Raw genomic sequence first — 16,522 nt, 5'->3', positions numbered from 1 at the left:
TACCAAACATATGCTAAGTAGTCCTATCAATATGGAGGCTAAGTGATTCCAGTGTGGTTTGGACTCAAATTCCATGAGATAACAATCTTTAGAAAGAGAATTTATTAGGTATCTACAGTTAAAACACTAATCCTAAAAAATGTGTGAATCCCATCAACTGTACCTGTAACAGGTAAATCTAAGATTATTCCTAGAAACTATACAGGTCAGAAATAATAGTAAATTAAAAGTTGTTCACCTTGATGTTGGAATGAAAGAATCAGGACAGAAAGTAATACTCTAAGAGTAAAGAAAAAAAAGGGGTGTCAGGGTGTGAAAATTATAAAAGCTCAGATATATAAAGTATTCTAGATAAGGAAAGAACCAATGCCATAAGTGACTGAGTTCAAATGTTCAAATAATAGTTTAATGTGTAATTAATCATCTTAACCAAATTCCTTACTAGATTATGTGGGTAAACAACACCAAACATCATTACTGCAAAGGCCCTTTGTTAGTAGATCTTGCTCCTCTTAATCTACTTGCTTCCGCCCACTCACTCACATTACATACCAGTGGTGGGGGTCCTGTGTGTTTGCCTATTATTTTCTATCTCATGGGGTATATCTGCCTGCTCTCACCATTTCTTGTAGGTGAGAAGTCACATACCAAGCAACTTGTAGAAAGGCTTATTTTTAACAAATATGTTCCATAAGGGATTGTAATACCTTTCTTTAAAAAATAAAATAAAATAAAGGAACACATTCTCACTAATGAGATCACCTCCAAGAATAATGTTGTATCACATTCTTGTGTTCATCCACTAATGGGAATTGATCCCCTTAACAATTTTGTTTCTCTTAATTAAAATTAACTGAAAGGGAAAAAACATAGTTTCCTTATGTTTTACAGAGGCATTATGCCAAAATATCAAATAAAGAAATATACTAATAACATAAAAAATGAACTCAACAACACCTTCCATTAATAACCTTATCCTCTGATATTACTGAAATACAGTTTAAATTTCACCTAACATTTCATGGAAACATATGCTGCACAGAGGAAAAAAATGTATTTTCAAATATAAAATTTCCATGTACTTAAGTAATTGCTAAATATAACGACATTATTTTGGCTGAGAATAAATGATTCATAATCACCTGGGGGACAGGAATTCAAATTTCTTTCTTCTTCTCCCATATAAAACATCCTCATAAAACTAAAATTTTCAAAATGGCCCAAACTGTGTTCAGTATTACAGGAGAGGCAGCAACACATCCAGAGCCACAAAATTCATGAGAATGTGATTAAATTACATTTATGGAGGAAGAATTTGCTCAAATAATCTGAGGTGTTGAAGTGAAAATTATCTAAAATGAACGTAGCAATCAAAAAGTACTCCTACAGATCTTGGTCTGATAGAGAGCACAAAAAGAAAAGAAGATACTTCAGTGCATTTCTGATGTAGGAATATTAGCCTGGGGTGATACAAAAAACCTGTTTTTGCTAAAACAGACTGAAAATATACAGGATACAGTGTTTATGCCAGGTACACACCAATTGAATAGTGCTTTGAGAATGGGGTATCTGAACTTTATTCTTTTGTTATATGCTATTGGATATAGATTTTTACTTATTTTCATTTTATTTTCTTTTTAAATTTCAGTAGCTTTAGGTGTACAAGTGGTTTTCGGTTACATGGATGAACTATATAGTCGTGAAGTCTAACATTTCAGTGAACCTGTCACTCAAGTCTTGTACATTGTACCCAATAGGTGTTTTTTCATCATTCAATCCCCCTCCCACGATTCCAGCTTCTGAGTCTCCAATGTCCCTTATACCATGCTGTATGCTTTTGTGGACCCATAGTGCAGCTCCCACTTATAAGTGAGTAACATGAAGCATTTGGTTTTCTATTCCTGAGTCACTTCACTTAGAATATTGGCCTCCAGTTCCATCCAAGTTGCTATAAAATACATTATTTTGTTCTTTTTATGGCTAAGTAGTATTCCATGGAATATACATACCACATTTTCTTTATCCACTCATTGGCTTTTGGGCACTTAGGTAGATTCCATATATCTGTAATTATGCATTGTGCAGTGATAAATATATGTTTGCAGATGTCTTTCTGACATAGTGACTTCTCTCACTATCCTTCACAAACTAATGCAGGGACAGAAAACCAAATACTGCCTGTTCTAACCTATAAATGAGAGCTAAATGATGAGAACACATGAACACATAGAGGGAATCAACAGACACTGGGGCCTACTGGCGGGTGGACAGTGTGAGGATGGAGAGGATCAGGAAAAATAACTAATGGGTACTAGGCTTAATACTTGAGTGGCAAAATCATCCGCACAACAAACCCCTACGACACAAGTTTACCTACATAGCAAACCTGCACATGTACCCACTGGACTTAAAATTAAAACAAAAAGAATGCAGATTTTTAAAAAATGGGCACAAGTTGATTAATACTTGGTGGAGTAGTATTTCTTTAATGCTATAAAGCAAGCATCGTAGAACTGATTAACAAACTAATCAAATGTACTACATAACTCAAAAAAAACAAAAACAAAAACAAAAGCAAAAACAGACCAAAAAACCAAGATCCATAGATACAGCTCCCATTTTACACTGGGCATTAATGTAGGCTTGCAAACAGTATAGAAAATTTAAGGTTTATGAGATAAAAAATTAAAAACATGAATAAGGATGTCTAAGCCCAAACTGGGTATTTGACCAGTTATCAGAATTTTGCTGGTGTGAGATTCATTCTCAGTTAGACAGGTGGAATTAGAATGATTTAGGGCATGATGACAAAAATTTAATACCTTCACATCCTCTCTCGATCTGTCCATTGCAGAAAAGAGCATCGGAGATGAGGTCTGGAAGCCGTCCATTTAAATCAACTGATGCCAGGCAGCCTTGAAAGCCTTCTTTGGCATGTACAAGTTTTGGTAAGGATTTGTATGTTTCTTTAGCTACTCCTCCTATATATAAGTCACCTGCAAGAAGATCAAAGTCTTTGTTACAAAAGTACCATGTCATTGACTTTAAACACACAGTAGGATGGAGAAAAAACAGGGAGGTTTATTTTTCATTAAGTTAATAAAAAATTAATTTATGACTAGCTGTTTTCCCCAAAGTGCTAAACAATAGGGGCGTTTGAATAATATACTGGCACTAGGAGACATTTCTAAAAGCTATTTCCATAGAGAACTAAAGTAATTCCATATTATGTGGCCAAATTGAAGGAATGTGGGCTAGCTATAGAGATACATACCCCCGCGTGGAAATCCAGGCCTGGTTACTTGCAAGCCCTACAGCCTTGTGTGTGTATATATATATATATATATATACATAATATATATATATATACATAATATATATATATATACATAATATATATATGTATTAGTTTCTCCAGTATGTGTGTGTGTGTGTGTATATATATATATATATATATATTAGTTTCTCTGATTATTAGTATCATTATTTCTAAAATGGGAACAATAAAAACCTATGCCAGAGGGTTTCATGATGATTAAATGAGATGAAATATATGAAGCATCCACCAGAGCAAAAGTATAAAGTGGACACACAGTCAACAGGCATTATTATTAAATTCACCTTCTGCTTAGAGATCTCTGTGTCTTTCATTTCATCAGAAGTTCAACAAATTTCTTCTTGTATCTAAAGTCACTTCTATACTAGGCTGAAGCCCACTATCCTTGCTTGCACCTCTCTTGTTCGATAATTCACATAATAGTCTGTATATAAGTGGATATTACATCCTTCTTGAGGTGTTTCTGTTTTTAGGTAAAATTACACTACTTTCAATTTTTAGGCTGCTCTGAAATCCGTTAACAAATTTTCAACTTATTTTTCTAATTTTATTGCAGTTTCTAATGGAACACATTGCTCAGCTTTGTTAACTTTTTGTCTCTAGGTTTGAGATTCCCCAACTTTATGGACTATTACCTAAAAAAAAAAAAGAGATTACAATCTATGTTGGATTCTGTTTCTTTTTCTATTTCAGATTATTCACTATATCTGGAAAATATTCAATAAACATAATTAACTGACTTTCGTAAACATTTAATCAATGTGGAACATAAGGAAGGTGAGCTCAAAATTCAGTAATATGCTGCTATAGCTCCAGTCTACAAGTTCTGTAACATACTCTTTTTAGCTACTTCTCCAGCTTTCATTTTCATTTGAACTTTCTTTCTCATGTTAACCATTCTATTCAACTTCATGTCACTTGGCACATTTTCCCCAGTGTAACACAAAAATCCTGCAATCTTACAGTTCACCTGGGTCCTTCTGTGTTGTCTTCATGAGACTTGGGAACAAGGAGAACTGATACACAGACTGTTGAGCTGTGAGTAACAAATTCCTTGGTCTCCCATCCAGAAATATTCTGTCTTCTGCAGGCACCCATTAAACAGTAATAAGCTAACCTATTAGTTTGTATTTAGGGTAAAATCAAACCACAGATATAACACTCTTGAACTGTACTCATGAATAAATTGAAATAGAGGGATCATGTGGCATACTCAAAGTCATTCAGTGCTAAAAACTGAGAACTTAGGTCCTTGACCTACTAACTAAAACTTAAGTTTTGTAACTATATAATTTGCATTGAAAGTACTGGATGTATTTACTTCCCCTCCTTTCACATAAAGCGAAGTCTACTGACTATTAACCATCACTCTTAATATTAAAAGACAGCATGGTTTTGGTCAGAGAGGGGATACTATTTTGAAGTATTATTTGATTTTTCTTCCATATTTCCATTCTGTCCTTTGTTTTTGCTCTCACTTAAATTTCAAGCCATTGTGTTTTAGTTGCCTCAGAGAAAGGATATGAATCAGAAATCAAAGATACAAAATTAGCTTTCTGTATTTAAGTCTAAAAATCCTAGACACTTCGAGGAATGAAATGGAATGCATTGGAGTTTACATAAGAAAAGTAAAGCTTTCCTACTCTTCTTTCAGTCAAGCAGGAGACAAAGTTGGAAGAACCTAGTTGTGCAACCACAGTCATTGGCAAATGCCAAAGAGGGTGCTGATTTCTAATTTAAGGACTGAGCTCTGGTGAATCTCAAAACCTCAGGTAAGTTTCAAGGAGTAATGCAAACCTCTGTGCATTTCCTCAGGAGAACTAAGAGGGTGAGATCTCCGAAAAGAAATGGCTGCATGGTGGACTTAGATAACCCGAGAGCTTAGACAGTCTCACAGAACGTTCCGTACTCCTCTGTGCCATGGGAGCTATAGAACAATTTCCAGACTGGCACAGAAATAGCAAAAAAAAAAATGTCCAACCTAAAGAGGTCATGCACACAAGAATGAAGATGCTGGGTAGCACCTCAGTGAGCACCCGAGTTGTGACTCTAGAATATTTGAAACAAGCTTCCATGCCACCTCTCTTTACCCGCCCACCCCCCAGCCAAAAAAAAAAAAAAAAAAAAAATGAGTACAGTAGAACTCACCCCATTGAGTTATTTACATATGACACAAGAAAAAGAAGGGAACTAAAATTGCCTGAGATTGTACCTTCACTAACTCAAAGAATCGAAGCTCAAAATAGAAACCAAGGTGAGTTATAGAAAAATAGAAAAGTTACATTTCTTGTACATCAGAGATTGTGGGCTGAGATTTATAATTTGACATGACAAATAGCAATGAAAGGAAATACTACCTACTCCTTTCATTTGTTGAACAAAATTTGTTAGAAAATTTCAGCTCTCCTCTAGGCCTAATGAATGTAGCAGAGTGGGGAATTGAATGAAGAATTCTTGGCACAGCTTTAGGCTTTTCAGATGTAGAACTCAGTAATAGAAATTATGTATAGAATACTATATATTTATTAATCAATCTTCCTCTGTCTGATTGTAACCTCCTGAAGGAGAGAGACTGTGTTTCCCAGAGTGCCCGGTACTGGGCTTTAAGCACGGTTGGCCCTCAATAAATATTGTCAGCCCCCTTATGGATTGAAGCCACGGTAGAAAAGAATAAAAAAAGAGGAAACGGTAAGGCAACACATGAGGAGAGTGCTAATTCTAAAATGCACCAACTTACTTCCTTTTCCCACTTCCTACCACAATCCCTATGTTTTTCTATTAGAAAACTTACTTGCCTGACAACATTGTAAAGCTTATTGAAGAGAACTAATCTTTCCCTTGAGTTACTAAAGAGCAAAAAATAACAATTCAAGCAGTGTGGGATACAAGCTTCAAACATACCAAGGTAGATGAGGTTGGCTTTATAAATAGGGGACTCATTCTCATTTTCTTTACTGAAGCTGTACTTAGCACCACCACTTAGTACTGTTTATAAACTCTTTGATATAGCAAGTAGTGGTCTAAAGTCCCTTGGTGGGTTGCCACATGAAGAGAACAAAGAAAATCCTTTAGTGGTCTGAGCCCTGTGTACTATTATCACTTTATCAAAGATGTAGGTTCTCTTTTTGATCCTTAAAGTGATGGGTTAAAAAAAAAATAACCCATTAGCACTAATGGGTCCTGCAGGTGAATCCCTGTGCACGTGAAAGAGGATATACTTAATGGCTCTGTGTATGAACAAGAGCCTGGATGGGCAACCAGTAAAAGCCAACTTTCCTGTACATATGAAGCTAGCCTGTTACCTCTTCTTCAAAATGAGTGGCTGATTTTTAATTCGTATGCTTTAAGGACCATGTAGGCAATTGATAAAGCAAAGGTTGAATTGGGACACTTTCAGCAAAAGATGTAGAGAACATGTATAATACCAAAAACTCAAATGTCTAACAGGTGAGTTTCTTAAAATAATCTCAGTAATACCCTTATTTTTAGTACCGTGTATACACAGGCACTATGTTCCTCTCAAGAGTGTTATCTGTGAATGAACTGGGGTGATATCATGAGTATCCATTCCGCAGTAGTTGAGCAGTAATGACTAGGAGGGAATAGGGCACAGGCATTTTGGTTTTCTCTGTCTACAAACCCTGGCTCTGCCACCTACTGGCTGTCTCAGTGTAGGCAAGTTAAGTTACATAACTTCTTTGAGAGTCAGGTTCTTCATCTATGAAACGGGGTTGATAATGCCTACCTTGCAAGGCCCTAAGGATTACAAAGTATGTACATAAAGCATCTAGTATACAGCATGGTCTTAGCCCATGATTGATACTGGTATGGCTGTGTCAGTATATCTGTAAGGACTAAACGTCTATAATATACCTCCATCTATGCTGATTCCACTGAGAAATGCAGAAGAAGGAGAAGAATAGTTTGTCTCCTGTTTCTAGCACAATTGGAGTGACAAGATGTCAATTTTATAAATTCTCCATGTTATTTTTTCTATTGGATTTAGTTGACAGTCATTTGTGTGCCGGAAGTGTGCCTTACACTATTCTAAAAGTAGCTCACAGAGCTCCTTTGGCTTAATTTGAAATTCGGTGGCACTGAATCTGGTAATATAAATAGGAAAGTTGCTTGACAAATATCTTCTAATTTGACACAAAGCGATTAAGAGGACAAAAAAACTCTATGAAGCCCAAGGGCCAGGTTGTCAGTTCCAGACTAAACATGCCTTAAAAAATCAGAGAAATAACAGGTTTCTGTGGACTGTGGTTGCAAAGTGGGGCAGCACAGAAAAGTTGAGACAAGAAGAAAGTATGGGAGACATTACTATTGTAACGATATAAATGTGGATGCCAGACACAGGGAATAGCACAATTGTACCATGGAGACAAAATTTATATGGCATTTAGGAAAGAGAATAAAAGGCTTGACTGGAAGAGAGGAATTTTCAGTTATTTATTAAGTTATGTAAATAATATTGTATAAATAAAGTCAAAGGAAAGGCCACCATAGAACTTATGACTGCTGGCTGAAAAAAATAAATAATTAAAGATAATGAGAAACCCAAGGATCAAAGCAAAGCAGGCTAGGAAACTAGGGAATCTGAAGCAGTAATAATCCGGAGGAGAAATAAAATTGCATTTAACATCACGTATGTGGAATTTGAGTAGGAACATCCTAGAGGAATCCAGTGATATGAACCTGGGGCTTAGGGAACAGAGGTTGGAGCTTAGAGGCCTTCCTTGGAAGCCATCAACCAAAAGCAGACAAATGAAGTGGTAGAGATTTTCTCTTCACTTAAAATAGGAAGCATAAGGCAATTAGAGTAAAGACCAAGCTCTGCCTTACAGTAGCAGAATGCAAGTGTCAAGGTATAATTAGTTCTTTGACTCAGCTTTCCTGTTTATTCACATGTACTTTTTTGAACCTCTTAAATATCTCACTTTCATTTTAATTTTTTTAAAAAGCCTACAGAAAAAGGACAATTGCCTTATAGATTTGAATAGCTGAAACTCCAGGAAATACGAAGGAAGCTCTCACACACTTTTATAAATGGCATTTGGGGAAAAAGAAAAAGTGAAGTCATGCACATTAGCTTACTTTCCTATAGCTGGACTAGAGAAAGTACAATTCTAGACACTTCGTTTTAAGAAGATTGGACCTTGGAGAGAAAATTTGGGTGCAACTCTTTCTCCTAATTCTTTTTGTGATTGGATGGTAAAAGTAGTGCAATCAAGCTGGGGTAGTTTCTGAGCACATTCTATGGCAAGGGTGCCTTTCGGGGAACAATCAACCTCTGTCCCCAAATTTGTATCATTATCTTTAATTTTAATATTGTATTGCACACACATAAAGGCATATCTGCAGGTCAGACCTTATCTAGATACACTGAGAGAGCTTGTCTTTAGGTGACAAATCCAAACCTCTAAAACAGGTGTTCCCTGTTAGATAAAAGAAAATGACCTATAATATCTGATAAACAAACATTTGTTTGCTTTCTTAGTAGAAAGCCTAAGTGTGACTGCTTAAATAAATAATATTAAACTACTAAAAGAAAAAGCATGGAAAGTGAATACTGCTCTAACCTATTTGAGCTTACAAGTAGACAAATAGAAACTTCTATAACAAACCACACAGAAATGAACAATGAAAACTATACAAGGTCATTTCTAAGTTCCAGGCTTGTAAAATATTCAAAATGGAAATCAAACGGGCAACTCAAGTAGACGTTTTGCTCTGAGACACAAGATCTGTGTCTGTAATAAATCTCCATTTTTTAAAAGATTAATTTTAGAAACTCTCTGCTGAAGAGATGTTCAGTGGTCACAAGTTTGATTTATTAATTGTCTTTTAACTTCTATACATCTCAGTCTCCCTTGGTACATAAAAGGTTTAGTCTTACAACAATCTATTTTTACTTCTGTAAGAAATAACCATAAATTATTATCTTTAGGCTTGTCCTGAATTTCTAGGTCCAGCCTAAAATCAAACCTTCATCATATCCCCTGCTGTGAAATTACTTTTTCTAGACTTTCATGTTGTGTAACAGCCACATTTCTAGTCTACCTGCTCTCCAGATTGGGATTTCAATATCATTTTTAACTTTATTTTATATCTCACACCTTGCAATCAACTACTGCCAAGGGGTGAATGACTCAACTTTGCCAATACTTCTGACATTTGTTGTTTCGTTTTCATTCCCATTTTCAGTTCTTATCTATTTTTCTCCTTGTACACACCTTTTAAGTACTAACCTGTTACCTGGTGTCACTGTCTCCATTCAGCCTCCTCATCAACACTGTCTCAGTCACTCCACTGTGTTCTGATATCTTCAATACCTTTCTGTATCATCTAAATTAAGTTTAAGGCTCAGCAGTGATCAAGATTTTGAATTACTTCTCTTCAAAAACTTTTGCTAAACTTTGAACTATCTTTCAAAAATAACTTTTGCCAGCTAGAAGATTGAAATAATATCTATCTTCTCCCCACACTCTGACCTTTAGTCAAACTATGTTGGCAGCCTTTCCCCAACCCTGCATTTTCCCACTGCTCCATCGTTGCTTGTGGTATACAATACTTCCAGCATGAATGCCTTTCCTCTTCTGATGTTGTTCTTCAAAATCCTACTCAACTTGGGGGACTCAACTCAAACTCCAACTTGGAAATGTGTACCTGTTTCCTTAGCCACAGATGAATATCTTGGAATCCTCATAAAAAATTGAACCCCTTTTCTGAAAATGATTTTATCTTTTTCAGTTCTTTGTATGTGTAAGCCTTATGTAACCATTAGTTTATAAATTATTTGAAGGAATAATCCTAAACACATTTATATTCTCATTTTCACTTAGTAAGCATTTGATAATTATTTGTTGACTCACTGAATGAATGGATGAATTAGTAGTTCACATTCAATAAATAATCATTGAAACAATAAGGACACAGGGAAGGTTTTATGTCAGCACTCATATTTGTCCCTGGCTCCTTTTACCTGAGCAATAATGAATTAAGTTAATTGTGGAAAATTTTTCATCTACTGATCCATTTCTTTTTTTTTTTTTTTTTTTTTTTTTTTTCAGATGGAGTCTTGCTCCGTTGCCCAGGCTGGAGTGCAGTGGCACAATCTTGGCTCACTGCAACCTCCGCCTCCTGGGTTCAAGCAATTCTCCTGCCTCAGCCTCCAGAGTAGCTGGGATTACAGGTCCATGCCATTACACCCAGCTAACTTCTGTATTTTTAGTAGAGATTGGGTTTCACCATGTTGGCCAGGCTAGTCTCAAACTCCTGACCTCAGATATCCACCCGCCTTGGCCTCCCAAAGTGCTGGGATTACAGGCGTAAGCCACCATGCCCGGCCTGATCCCTTTCTTAAACACAAACGTGAAGCCATCTAGCTCATTAAGAAAATTTAGGGAATTCAATGGCATATTTTTTCCCATTCTGATAGCGTAACTTGATAGAGTAATACATGACCAGTTTTAACTGATGTATACTGAATTTATTTGTAGAAAGAGATACAGAGATGAAGATAGAGGTGTAGAAACAGTTTGGAGTATCAATGTGTGTAGTAACGAGAACCCATGCATGAATCGTCTTCTCCAATTAAAATATGTATAAAAATCTTTGGGGGAAATTAAATTTGAGCCTATCCTGGCCTTCTGTTTCATTCTGGCTCTGTGCTGCTCCGTATACAAATACAACCTGATTCATGCATCCTCCATAGGCATATGGACACCATGAGCACTTCACACTGTCTCTCCAGACTCATCTGCTCTGTTATTATCACAAAGAAAGGCATGCATTTATTTGCTGTCTGTGTCTGTAGAACACAGAGAAGATAACCGTGTGGACTCCTAGTGCTCTGCTCTAGTGAGTTTGTTAATCCTCATCTGCACTTCCTTTTGGTTTGCAGATGTTTCACTCCATCTAGCCTTTGGGCCACCACTCAAAGACTCCTAGGGTTAGAGTCCTTCTAGTTTGCAGCTTCTATTTCTTGGCTCCTTGCCAGCCACAGTTGTTCTTGATCCTACAGCAGGCTTACACATCTAACAGTATATTGCTTTAGCTAAAATGACTTTGAGTTTCACAAAAATCACCGAGACAACTGAACTGAAATGTACAGAGTCCTGTCTGAGTGACAGAGGTCTTCCTTACTGCTTTGAATCTTTGGTAATCAATGTCAGGCATTAGTATGGTCAAAACCAGAAAAAACAGCTCTGACTTCATCATTATAATAATAACTGACATGAGTTAGGTATGCTAAACTTGACCAAGCATTTGCACATGTATTGTTCTATCTGGTTTTTGCCTGTTGAGCTACAAGAGGAGTAAAGGATATCAGGGATACATGTTACAGATGAAGAAACTATGGTTTAGGGCTACAATACCAGAAAAGGGCAGGGTCTTATTGCAAGCCCAGGTCTTCTGAAACTATGTTAATTGTCAGTTAACCCAGACTGACACGCACATGTACACCCTATACGCTCTAAGTGGCAAGTGGCCAATATGTACAGCTTCACTACTACAACATACAGGAAATTTTGGAGAGTTGTGGCTAGTTGATAAAAGTAATGGTAATAAATGGTAGCAAAAATCCAAGCAAGCTAACAAATTCCTGAGACAACTGGTACAATAAGAGACTCATCTGCATAATAATGGAGTAATCTCATAAAGGCAAAGTCAATTTTCTTCCATAATTATAAATATTAGGTATTCAAATTCTGATACATAAGTAGAATTCTTACGTTCAAAACTTTTTAAATCAAATTTTATCAAAATGTTTTTACCAAAAATTAACATTTGATTTTTAGATATAGCAGTTACTCTTCAATTGTCTCCCACAAAGAGATAAATCAGACACTTGTATGTATCCATGGCCCAATCTAGTACAAACCAGCACTTATGTGGGACAAGTTGGGGAGGGGCAACCCCAATAAGGTAAGAGTTTAGACTTTAACGTTTTCCTGTAGTGAGTTTTGGGGAGTTAATATTGTTATTATCCATATCAACAGAACATCTAATTCTTCCAATACTCTGAACTTTTGTTTCTTATTTAAATTTTGAAACAAAACTGCCCCAAAAAAGATTTTTTTAAAAGTATGATTCTGAAACTTACAACAGAAAGACAGATTTTGTTTGTATGTTTGGCCAACAGACTGTGAGGAAACCTGGTGGGCATGCTAAATGGGAAATAATAAAGTGAAATTGCTATGGGAGTGTGTACAGTAATCCATCTTCTTTTAAACCCACTCTATGCCAGTAACACTGTGGCAGATGGGGTGCGAGTTCAGGGATATAAATCCATGCCAAGCTAACTTCATCTAATGGCTTTAAATTTTTAAATTTACCTTTAGGTAAAAATTGGGTACAAACAGTTTCAGTTTTTTCCTTTTGTCTCATCCAAATGACAGCCAGTTTAAATACCTGTGACATTCCTTACAGCAGACAATTCTGTCACCATTCCATGTTTCATTTTTTTACTCACTGTGTAATGCTCTCTGGGACTGCATATGGATTTGCAGGGGTTTTCAACCTCACATATACTGCTATACCTTACACATGCACAAACAGTGCAGTTTGAAAGGTGCTTTTTTCAGAAGCTTTTGAACCAGAGTGACTCCACCTTGAATAGGGGCTGGGTAAAGTAAGACTGAGACCTATTGGGCTGGGCTGCATTCCCGAAAGCTTAGATGTTCCTAGTAACATATGAGATAGGAGGTCCACACAAGATACGGGTCACAAAGACCTTGCTGACAAAACAGAATGCAGTAAAGAATCTGGCCAACAGGTGCGGTGGCTTAGGCCTATAATCCCAGCACTTTGGGAGGCCCAGGCGGGCAGAAACCCCATCTCTACTAAAAATACAAAAATTAGCTGTGCGTGGTGGCATGCGTCTGTAGTCCCAGCTACTTGGGAGGCTGAGGCAGGAGAATCGCTTGAACCCGGGAGGCAGAGGTTGCAGTGAGCCGAGATCACGCCCATGCACTCCAGCCTGGGCAACAAGGTGAGATTCCGTCTCAAAAAAAAAAAAAAAAAAAAAGGATCTGGCCACCAAAACCAAGATGGCAATGAAAGTCATCTCTAGTCATGCTCACTGTTCACTATATGCTAATTATAATTTATTAGCATGCTAAAAGACACTCCCACCAGTGCCATGACAGTTTACAAATGCCATGTCAGAAAGCTACCCTATATGGCTTAACAAAGGGAGGAACCCTCAGTTCTGGGAATTGCCCACTCATTTTCTGGAAAACTCATGAATAATCTACCCCTTGTTTAGCATATAATCGAGAAATAACTATAAGTATACTCAGTTCAGCAGTCCATGATGCTGCTCTGCCTATAAAGTAGGCATTTGTTTGTTTCTTTACTTCTCTAATAAACTTGCCTTCACTTTACTCTATGGACTTGCCCCAAGTTCTTTCTTGCACAAGGTTCAAGAACCCTCTCTTGGGTTCCAGATCAGGGCCCCTTTCTCGTAACACTTTCACATCTCTTATTCCATTTGATCCTTGTTGCAACCCTTCACAATAGGTAGAGAGGTTATTATTATCCCTACCTGACAGATGAACAAACTACCCTTCCGAAAAGTTTAGTTACCTGCCCAGGGTAATACAAGCAATACAAGAATAATAATGCCAGCACTTAAGCGTTTGACTCCCAGGCTAATTCTTTTTCAGATGCACCACACTCTCCTATTTTTACTAAAACGCTTCTCAATGACAGGAGTAGAATAGATAGAGGAGTTTAGAAATGACTGTTCTGGAAATTAAAAGAGACTTATAAATAGGGAACAAGTAGCAGAACTTATGTAAAGCTGTTATTTTTTCCCAAATAGTGTACAGAACAATTAGACTTTCTTTCCCAAAATAACTTTTCTTATTTGAAAGACAGGTTTTTTTCTTATTTCAAAACAAATGAACAATTATTTTGGGTGGGGAAGACCCAGCGGTATAAAGGGTAAATATAAAAGAACAGCTCTTTCCTATAATAGGTCTCTTTAATGTAGGTGAAAAATTGGCACCGGCTCTCAACTTAGATATAAACAGGATAAAAAAGTTATAGCCACCAGTGGTTTTCTGTGTAGCTTGAAAGGACAAAGTAGTACAAAGCACACACAAAAAAACTTACAGACATTGCCAAAGAGCCTTTAAAATATTATGAGCTTCCTGGAGTCAAATCACACTCTTGTTTTTCCTTAAGTATCTGAACATTTCTGTATTTTTTTTTCCAAAAAAGAATTCCTTCTGTGCTCCAAAGATGGAATATTATTAATACCAATAAGGTCACCACATCCAGTTGCTATAGTGTAATTTCCTAGTGCATGTCTCCAAACACTTTGTTCTTCCAACATAAACTATTCTTCAGGAGAAATGGAGATACTTAAAAGCAGGGATCCCTCCTCCAGGTCAGGGAAGTGTTAGGAACTTTTCCTAAAGGCTAAGGAAATTAAGGGCTTTGAGAGCTGAATGAGCCTGCAAGTAGCCAGTTTGTACCAGCCGATGAATGATTGATAGGCCAACCCCCAATCACCCAACCAAGTACTAGATTTTTCCAGAGCCTATTCTACATACCTATGAATGCAAATATTCTGCAGAATATATATAAAGGACACACAGCAATTAAAGTTGTTAGCTGTATTGTTTGAGGGGGATTTCAGGGGCTAAGAAGACAGAAACAATATATAGATGCTATGCAAGACATTGGGAAGAGAAGAGCATATAGAAAGTAAAGTGGAAATATCCAGTTCCTTTGCAACTACCAGAAGTGGAATTTTCAATGTTATACAATGTAGTAGAAAAGTAGAAGCTTGATTAAGATTTTTTATGGAATAGAAAGTGTTTTATTTTATGATATTTCCCCCCAAGATTAAAATAAATGTTAGCTTTTCACTCTAGATATTCAGAAGTAATCCTTTCAAATATTTTGGCAAATACAGATGGCAGTATTTAAATACTGCCGTAGACCTGGGTTCAAATTCTGTTTCTATCGTTTCGTGCTACGTGAGAAATGAATAACTCACTTAAGCCTTCCAAGTCTCCATTATCTCATCTGTAAAATGGGAGCACTAATAATTCATTGATCTAATTGTGAGGATTCAGAGACTGTATGTGTAAAATAAATACTAAAATTGAATTTCTGACTCAAGTACCAACACAGTCAATATCAGACAATGTGAGAATGAGACAGACATCCAGATTCAAAATTTATCAAGGAACAGGTGAAATACTGGTTCTAAGGCCCTTGAACCCCTCAGCTACATCAAGGAAATAATAAAAATAAAATGGATCAGAAATGGGAAGAAAAGGTGTCTGAGAATATTTTTTGAAGTAGCTCTTACTATGCAGTGAGTTTGTGCTCCTACATTCTAGCTCCAAGCCTGGCAAGGCAGCTCTCAGAGGAGGGTCTCCTGGAGTGCTTGCTTTGCGTTCCCGACCACTGGGGGATGCAGAACTGGCTCCTGACATGCTGAGAAAACTTTAAAGAGGTCAAGATGGAATGGAAAGGAAATGAGAGCATTGGGAATGGGGTGCACTTCCAAGGTTGAGGGGACAAAGGATCCACGGAAACTCCTCATGGGCCGAGGTGGGCCTCAAGTGCATAACAGCAAGCCGGGCAGGACTGCCTAGAGACAGGGCGGCCCATGTGGTAAGAGTCTGTGAGGAGGGAGCAGAAGCATCCCCCTACACAGGGATTAAGGTTGGAAGGTCTGGCAGAAAAGCCTTGAATGAACCCAAGAATGCACCAGGAGAGGAGGAATTCAAGGGATTTGCCAGACCAAGAGTCCCAACGTCAGTTGATGTGCCTTGTCAAAAAGCTGTCGAAAGATAACTGCCGGAAAAGGCAGTAGCCGAACTTGCCCTTTGCCCTACTGCCAGTGACTGACCAAAGCAGAGGGCAGCCTCAATTCTGAGCTTTGATTAGTAAGTCAGATTGGTGTTTTGTAATTTTAATGAATGTTATGTTTTATAATATAAAATTATGATATAATTACCTTAAAAGTGAACCCAAACATTTACTCTAAATCAGTACATGGTACAAATACCTTAACACAATACATTTTAAAGTGATCGGTTGCGGTAAAAAAAATGATATTATAGCTTGACCATATTAGGATATCACACTTATTTAATGTAATCCTTTCACACATAAGCCCTTAACATGATGCATGACATATAGGCATGTATAAAT

General features: G+C 37.0%; 1 protein-coding gene across 28 annotated transcripts in view; it reads right to left on the bottom strand.

The window, feature by feature from the left end:
- Window positions 1–16,522, bottom strand: part of NRXN1 (neurexin 1) — a 1,133,558-nt gene that overhangs the window by 566,759 nt on the left and 550,277 nt on the right. For 21 of the 28 annotated variants that reach the window (XM_063648738.1, XM_063648746.1, XM_063648747.1 and 18 more), the window contains one exon: window positions 2,823–2,996. In XM_063648738.1, the coding sequence (XP_063504808.1) occupies window positions 2,823–2,996 (174 nt within the window). Of the gene's footprint in view, window positions 1–2,822; window positions 2,997–12,678; window positions 13,034–16,522 lie in introns of those variants that run through there. The other 7 variants (XM_054474926.2, XM_054474933.2, XM_054474924.2 and 4 more) reach the window with 5 other exon arrangements.

This window comes from Pongo pygmaeus, chromosome 12, assembly GCF_028885625.2.
Source record: "Pongo pygmaeus isolate AG05252 chromosome 12, NHGRI_mPonPyg2-v2.0_pri, whole genome shotgun sequence".
Classification (NCBI taxonomy): Eukaryota; Metazoa; Chordata; class Mammalia; order Primates; family Hominidae; genus Pongo; species Pongo pygmaeus.
The sequence above is the reverse complement of the archived record's forward strand: the minus strand, read 5'-3'. Positions and strand labels throughout refer to the sequence as shown.